Source organism: Glycine max, chromosome 12, assembly GCF_000004515.6.
Source record: "Glycine max cultivar Williams 82 chromosome 12, Glycine_max_v4.0, whole genome shotgun sequence".
In the NCBI taxonomy this organism is placed as follows: domain Eukaryota; kingdom Viridiplantae; phylum Streptophyta; class Magnoliopsida; order Fabales; family Fabaceae; genus Glycine; species Glycine max.
The window spans coordinates 22,588,206-22,596,786 of record NC_038248.2 but is presented as its reverse complement, the minus strand read 5'-3'; the positions used below and the strand labels follow the sequence as shown (position 1 = coordinate 22,596,786).

The 8,581-nt window shown below is 40.0% G+C and overlaps 1 protein-coding gene across 1 annotated transcript; it reads right to left on the bottom strand.

Annotated features, from left to right (window-relative positions):
* Window positions 1–5,731: 5,731 nt before the first annotated feature.
* LOC102665828 (uncharacterized) lies at window positions 5,732–6,610 on the bottom strand. The gene has a single exon (XM_006593138.1). The coding sequence runs from the start codon at window positions 6,608–6,610 to the stop codon at window positions 5,732–5,734; it is 879 nt and encodes a 292-aa protein (XP_006593201.1).
* Window positions 6,611–8,581: the final 1,971 nt, after the last annotated feature.

The following is an 8,581-nucleotide window of genomic DNA, read 5'->3' as shown; positions in this document are numbered from 1 at the left end:
TAAGCAATACACTGCCACTGAATTGCCAGTAAGAAAAATTGGTCATGAAACACACACACACACACACACATATGATAGAAACACACAGACACACACTGATGACACACACACACACACATCATACAAAGACACACACACAAGTTTGATAACAAATTTGTTGAATTATACATGCAAAAATTTGTTCAGTTTTGACTTGTTAGATGTGACAAGGTAGCTGGCCTCTTCATAAGGTACTTATCTAAGTTTAACTTAAATTCTACTGCAGTGGTGATGACCTACTAATATTAGTGAAAACAAATTTGCCTACTATACCTTAGTTAATTTGTTCACAGTTGTAAAAAATGAATTGATTTTAACTTGAGTTATTCGTATTTTAAGTTTTCAAATATGCTTGCATGATTGTTTTTTTTTGCACTGCAAAAATCTGAAGATGGAAGTCTGTCTCCATTCCATTTAACCAACACCAAGTGTGGAATAGATACTACCTTATGCACCACTTTTTTAGGAATTTTGAAGAATGACAGTAGGTAGATAGGAAGCGCTGTTAGGAATATCCTGTCTCCCATAGAGAGACATCTCTGCTTCCATTTGGCTACCTTAGATTCAAACTTACTGATGACAGGCTGCCAAACATCCCAGCTTTTAGAGGTGGACCCTACTGGAATTCCAAGGTAAGAAAAAGGAAATTCCAGCTGGCCACAATTAAGGTAGCTAGCTGCTTCCCTGCACCAGTCCAAAGATTTACCCAAGCACCCAAATTGGCTTTTAGCATAGTTAATCTTGAGTCCTGAAACCAACTCGAAAATTCTGAGGATAGATTTCATGACTCTAACATTAGCTGTAGTTGCAGTTCCAAAAAACAGTGTATCATCTGCATACTGCAAGATGTTAATCTCCTCCTTTTGCCTCCCCACTTTATAGCTGCTGAAAAGGTTTTTGGAGACAGTTGTCCTCATCAAACCAGTGAGTCCCTCAGCTGCTATATTAAATAGGAAAGGTGCAAGGGGATCTCCTTGCCTCAGTCGCCTCTCAGGCAAAAATTCTCTAGTAGTGCTGCCATTGATCAAAATTGATATAGTTGCACTAGAAAGGCATCCATGGATCCATTTTCCCCATCTTTCACAAAATCCCATCCTCATCATCATATAGTTTAGGAATCCCCAAGAAACTGAGTCATAAGCTTTTTCAAAGTCAAGTTTGAAAATCATGCAGGGGTTATTTTTGAATTTAGCTTCAGCTAAGACCTCATTAGCTATCATTACACCATGGAGGATATGTCTGCCTTTGAGGAAAGCAATTTGCACAGAACTGTATCTTTCAAGTGACTTTGGATAGGGTAAGCACTAATCTCATCCAAGAAAGCCACAGTTACTCCCTCCTCATGTTCAAATAGGTGTCTCCTCCATTTCAAATCCCATCTCCAAATATTCTGGTAGAAGCTACCCATGGTTGAAATAAGATCGTTCTGCTGCTTACTAATGGTGAAGAGCTAAGGGTATTTGTGATCCAGACTGCAGCCCTCTCCCAGCCAATTGTCTTTCCAAAATCGAATTTTATCCCCACAACCTGCCTTCCACACCAGATTTTGATGAATAATCTTGAAGTCATTGTGCTGATATATCTTCCTGAGATCTCTCCACCAATGGGAGTCCCAGCAATGGACTCTGCCATTCTGCAAGGCTGGCCATCCCCCATACTTTGAATTTATAACCCTGACCCAGAACTGATTCTGCTTAGAATGTAATTCCCAAATCCATCTTCCCATGAGAGCAGCATTAAATTTAATCATATTTTTTATTCCCAAACCGCCTTCCTTCTTGTGAAGACAAATTTCATCCCATTTGACCCAAGGAATCTTCTTTTGATCATGCCCCCACCCCACATAAAATTCCTTTGCAGAGAAACCAATCTATCAACTATTCTTTGGGGTAACTTAAAGAAGGATAATAGATAGATTGGTAAAGCGTTCAAAACAAAATTTATCAGATTAACCCTGCCAGCCATAGATAAGCTTTTCTGGTTCCATTTAGTGAGTTTAGCTTCAAATTTGCTGATCAAAGGCTCCCATACCACCTGATTTGAGGATCTGACCCCAATGGGGATGCCCAAGTAGTGGAAAGGAATCCCCATCTGCCTACAGTTCAGAAAGTGAGCAGCTTCTTGAGACCAGTTAACATAATCTCCAAAAATTCCGAATTGACTCTTAGCATAGTTGATTTTCAGACCAGAGGCCATCTCAAAGCCTCTAAGCATTGCCTTCAAAACAATAACATTTTCCAAGGAAGCTTGACCAATGAAAACAATATCATCAGCGTATTGGAGAATATTAATAGGCTCTTTTTGTTTTCCAACCAAGTAGCTACGGTACAGATTTTTTACAATGGCCTGTCTCATCATTCAAATGAGACCTTCCCCCACTAAGTTAAACAACAAAGGGGCTAGAGGGTCCCTTTATCTCAGACCTCGAGTAGGAGCGAATTCTTTAGTCGGACTACCATTAACTAAAATGGAAATAGATGCTGATTGAAGGCAGGCAGCAATCCATTGTCTCCATTTAGTACAGAATCCTAGTCTTGACAGCATGTAGTCCAAGAAAGACCAAGATACTGTATCATAGGCCTTTTCAAAATCCACTTTAAAGACCATAACTGGCTGCTTTGTCTTCATAGCTTCCTCCACCACCTCATTAAGGATCAGAATTCCATGAAGGATATATCTATCCTTTATGAAGGCTGATTGCCTTTCATCAACAATACCCGAAATAACGGTCCTCAACCTGTTTGCCAAAAGCTTGGATATGACTTTGTACATGCAGCCGATGAGAGAAATAGGCCTGTAGTCATTTAAGGATTGAGGATGATTTGATTTAGGGATAAGGGCCATGAAGGAAGCATTGCTGCCTCTAGGAAAGCTTCCATGGCAGTGGAACTCATCCACAAATCTCCTGAATTCAGGTCTTAGAATCTTCTAAAAAGCCTTAATAAAGTTGAAATTAAAACCATCGGGACCCGGGCATCTATCACCACCACAACTCCAAACAGCATCTTTAATCTCTTGATCAGAAAAAGGGGCAATGAGTCCCTCTCTTTGATTCTGATCAATGGAGTGGAAGAAAACCCCATCAAGGGTGGGTCTGAAACTCTTATCTTTAGAAAATCTATGAAGGAAGAAATTAAAAGCTTCATTCTTAATTCGGTCAGGTTGTTGAACCCAATTCCCATCAATGAAGAGACCCTGAAGAGCATTATAGTTTCTTCTGACATTTATAGCTTTGTGAAAATAAGCTGTATTACTATCACCTTCCTTAATCCATTTATCTCTAGATTTTTGTCTCAGCAGGGATTCATAAGCATTTGAAACCTCCCACAACTCTTGTTGCAGTAATTTCTTGACTTTGACCTCCTCTTGAGATAAAACTCTATCACCAGCTGTAGTTTCCAAGTCATTAAGCTTCTGTCTCAAATTCTGGATTCGACTAACATTGATATCAGCAATATCTTTACTCCATTGTTTGATGGTATTTTTAAGATTTCTCAGCTTGTTTTTAAGGACAATGCCCCCCCATCCACCCTGCTGATCCTTAGACCAAGACTCCTGCACCAGCTTTTGATATCCTTTTTGGTTGAGCCACAAGTCCAGCACCCTAAAGGGCTTAGGGCCCCAATCAACCAGTTTAGTTTTCAAAATTACAGGGCAATGGTCAGAGTAATCTCTGTGGAGAACATGCTGGGATGAGTCAGGCCATAGGGCTAGCCATTGATCTAACACTAGGAATCTGTCAAGTCTGCTCTTGACAGAACCTAGGAGTGATTATAAAATAGAAAAACTAAGATGAATTTAATTGAAATTACTGCTTTGTTATCATTCTTGATGGATGTTCTAGCATTCATGAGTATTGACTTTGGTTTAATGGCTTCCATTTCTTACTATATGATTAAATCCTGCTCTGATATTGGATGACCATTGGTTGAAATGAATACCAAAATCTTCTCCAAATGTGTCAGCCATGTCCATGACCATTGGTTTTTTTTTTCAGGTTATCATAGACTACTTTTAATTGACATTGTTGTTTAAGGTCGTTCGGGTTATAGCAACTCCAGGTACGTACGTAGGAACTAGCATGTATATACTGCTGTTTCATTTAAAATATTATATAGTGGTGTTTGCTTTAAAATGTTATATACTGGTGTTTGATGTAAAATGTTGCATACTGGTTTCAATGAATGAGGAATTGAGTCCCTTAGGAAATGAATTTTTTTTTTGGAAGGGATAAAATATATATATTATTAAAATGATCAAAGCAGTACAAGTGGTACTGGAATAAAAGAAATACAAGCACCTCTGGTGCTGGCCTCCAAAAAACTCCAAGCTAGTTAGAGCAACCCACCAAAAAATCAGAAGATTCCTGTGATGCCATATAATGCTAGTTAGAGCAACCCACCAAGCACTCCATGTACTCTGATTTGTGTTTGTCCCAAACCCAACACAAAATTGAACAAAATGATTTAATGGGGAGGCTGGAAGGGGTCCTACAGCCTTGATCCATCCCATTGATTCCCACCACATATTTATTGTCCTTTTACAATTAAAGAAGAGATGCCCCACTTCCTCCTGCCCTTGGCCACAGAGTGGGCAACCAGCATCTTGAATATCCACATGTCTCCTTAACAGATTCCCTTTGGTGGGGAGCCTGTCTTTAAGAAGTCTCCAAATGAAAACTGCTGCCCTTGGGGGTATATTCAGATTCCAAATTAGTTTAGAAAACCTGTCTTGTGAACCAGAATCATTTAGCTTCAGCATTAGGCTATAAGCTGACTTGGTGGAGTACACACCGTTAGGTTCAGCTTTCCACATCATAATGTCCTTCACATTTCTCTGAATACATATAGATGTAATGTCTTCCATAAAGCTCACAGCCAAGTCATGTTCATGATAAAAAAGATTTCTCCTCCACTGCAAATCCCATCTCCAATTGTCCTGGGAGAAATTACCCATCATTGAAATGAGGTTGTGTTGCTGACTGCTTATCATGAAAAGTTGGTTGTATTGCTGTTAAAGAGTGCATTCGCCTACCCATCTGTCATGCCAGAAATCAATTCTGTCACCACAACCTATCTTCCAAACCATGTTTTGATGAAAAATGTTGTGCTGAGACTGATGGTAAATCTTCCTCAGATCCTTCCACCAATTGGAAAATCCCCTTTTATCTCTTCGAAGCTGGAACTCCTTCCATCCACCATATTTGGAGTTAATAATTCTGGCCCATAGCTGCTTTTGTTCAGAAGCTAGGGCCCATTTCCATTTTCCCAGTTGGGATACCCAAATAATAGAAAGGGGTTTCTATTTGTCTACAATTCAGAAGTTGGGCTGCCTCATTTACCCAGTTGACCATCCCTCCAATAATCCCAAACTGACTTTTGGCATAGTTGATCTTTAATCCAGAAGCCAATTCAAAACCTCGCAGCAAAGCCTTCAAAACTAGAACATTCTCCCAAAGAGCCTCTCCCTCAAAAGCCGTGTCGTCAGCATATTGCAAAATATTAGTGGGCTCCTTATTCTTCCCAACCAAGTAGCTTCTATATATTTTTTTTTTGGAAGGCAAAATTAGATATATATTAATATATGTAAAAACAGTACAAGTGGTACTGGATATAGGAAATACAAGGCACCATTGGTGCTGCCCTCCAAAAAGCCCAAGCTACCCCGCCTAAAAAGGTTATCCCATACAGGTTTAACCAAAGGAATCCGAGATGTTGGAAGACCAATGGTTAAAACTGATGTTGTAACCTTTTTGTCTAGCCTTTAACCAAGACCATATTGAGAACATAGCATCTTCCATGACCTTCTGCGGCTCGAAAGGTTTGTTCTGGAATATGAGGAAGTTCCTATGCTTCCATATAGTACTTGTCAACGCAACCCACCATCCACAGCAAGTACTATGATTTCTCTCAGCTCCAAAACCATCACAAAACTGAAGAAAATGGTCCACTGGAGAGACTGATAGAGGTCCCATAGCCTGAATCCAGCTCATGGACTCCCACCAAAGCCCTAGTATCTTCTTGCAATTGAAAAATAGATGCCCCACCTCCTCTTGCACATCACCACATAAAGGACAAGCAGTATCCTGAATGTTCACCCTTCTCCTTGAAAGATTAGCTCTAGTGGGGAGTCTGCCACTTAAAAGCTTCCAAGTGAAAACTGCATGTTTTGGAGGGATTTTCATATTCCAAAGTAACTGTGATGTTCTCCTATCCAAGGCTGGTGAAGAAAGAGTTATCAGTAGATTATAGGCAGACTTAGTGGTATACACCCCACTAGGGTCAGCTTTCCATAACATAACATCTTTAACATATCTCTGAATGTACATGGAATTGATCTCCTCCATAAAATTCACAGCTTGATCACTCTCATAATCAAACAGATTCCTCCGCCACTTGAGATTCCAACTCCACCTATCTTGGTCAAAAGTCCCCATCATAGAAATGAGATCATCTTGCTGTTCATTGATGAGAAACAGCTGATTGTATTTCTGTTGGAGAGTAAAATCCTCCCCTATCCACTTGTCTTTCCAGAAATAAACTTTATCCCCACAACCCACCTTCCATCTCATGCAATGCTAAAAAATGCTCTGCCCATCATAATGATACAACTTTCTTAGATCCCTCCACCAACCAGAATATCTTCCTTGAGCCCGAGCAGACTGCAAGGCCTCCCAACCTCCATACTTAGAATTGATAATCCTAACCCAAAGCTGTTGGTGATCAGAAGCTATGGCCCAAATCCATTTGCCCAACAAAGTTGTATTAAATTTTGCTATGTCTTTTATCCCTAGGCCCCCCTCACAATTGGGAAGACAGACGATGTCCCATTTCACCCAAGGAATTTTTTTATTATCTTGGTCTCCTCCCCACAGAAAGTTCCTCTGCAACTTTACCAATCTGTTTATTACCTTTTGAGGGATCTTGAAGAATGACAGGAGGTATATAGGCAGAGCATTAACAACTGAATTGATTAGAGTGATCTTCCCTCCCATGGATATGTTTTTCTGGGCCCATTTAGATAGCTTAGCCTCACATTTTTTAATTAAAGGCTCCCAGACTATACTGCTTGATGATTTAACCCCTATAGGAATACCCAAGTAGCTGAAAGGGGTTTCTAAAAGACTGCAATTCAAGGTTTGAGCTGCTGCATTGATCCAATTAACATCTCCCCCTATAACTCCAAACTGGCTCTTGGCATAATTAATCCTCAAGCCAGATACCATTTCGAAACCTCTCAGCAAAGCCTTCAAAACCACAACATTATCCCAATAACAATGGGGCTAAAGGGTCCCCTTGTCTCAAGCCCCTAGAAGGGACAAACTCCTTTGAGGGACTGCCATTAACTAAAACTGATATGGTTGCTGTTGTGAGACATGCTGAAATCCATTGTCTCCACTTTGGACAAAATCCCATTCTTTGCAGCATATAGTCAAGAAAGGACCATGAGACTGAATCGTAAGCCTTTTCAAAGTCCACCTGGAATACCATAACTGGCTTCTTACATCTGCAAGCTTCCTCTATCACCTCATTGAGGATTAAGGTTCCATGTAGAATGTGTCTTTCTTTGATGAAGGTTGTCTGTCTCTCATCAATAAGAGCAGATATAACTAGCTTCAGTCTATTTGCTAGTAACTTGGCTATGACCTTGTACATACAGCCAATCAAGGAGATTGGTCTATAGTCATCAAAAGTCGGAGGGTGATTAATTTTGGGAATTAGAGCCAGGAATGAAGCATTGCTGCCTTTAAGGAAGCAACCATGGACATGAAACTCATCTACAAATCTTCTGAAGTCAGATTTTACCACCTCCCAAAATTATTTAATGAAATTGAAGTTAAAACCATCCGGTCCAGGGCATTTCTCCCTACCACAGCTCCACACTGCATCTTTGATTTCCTGGTCTGAGAAAGGAGCAATCAGAATTTGTCTCTGCCTCTGATTAATTGAGGAGAAATTAACTCCATCAAGGGTAGGTCTGATATTGTGCATTTCAGTGAATCTATTTTGGAAAAAGCTCACAGCTTCATTCTTAATTGCAATGGGGTCGTGAACCCATACACCAGCAATGAGAATTCCATGCAGACTATTATAACTTCTTCTGAAATTTATGACTTTATGGAAATATGCTGAGTTGCAGTCCCCTTGTTTCAACCATCTTTCTCTAGATTTCTGTCTTAAAAGGGATTCAAAAGCATTTGAGGCCTCCCACAGTTGTTGTAAGGAAACAGAAAACCTTCTGCAGTGCTTATTTTTCCACCCACATTTTTTTTATCAGCCAAGACAAATCCCGATGCTATGTTAGACGACCAATAGCTGTAGGTGAAGGCAAAGTCCTTGTCAAAGTTCTCCAGTCATCTTTTTTTGTGAATCTGAATACAGCTGCCAGCAACATCATTACGGAAACAATATGCTATCTCAAGCTCTCTGTCAAACAAGTGTCTTCTCCATTTAAATTTCCACTCCCACCCTTTTTCCACCCACATACTGCAGATGCTGCAGAATTTGTGCCTTAAATAAGCTGCAGTGCTTATTTTTGTAAA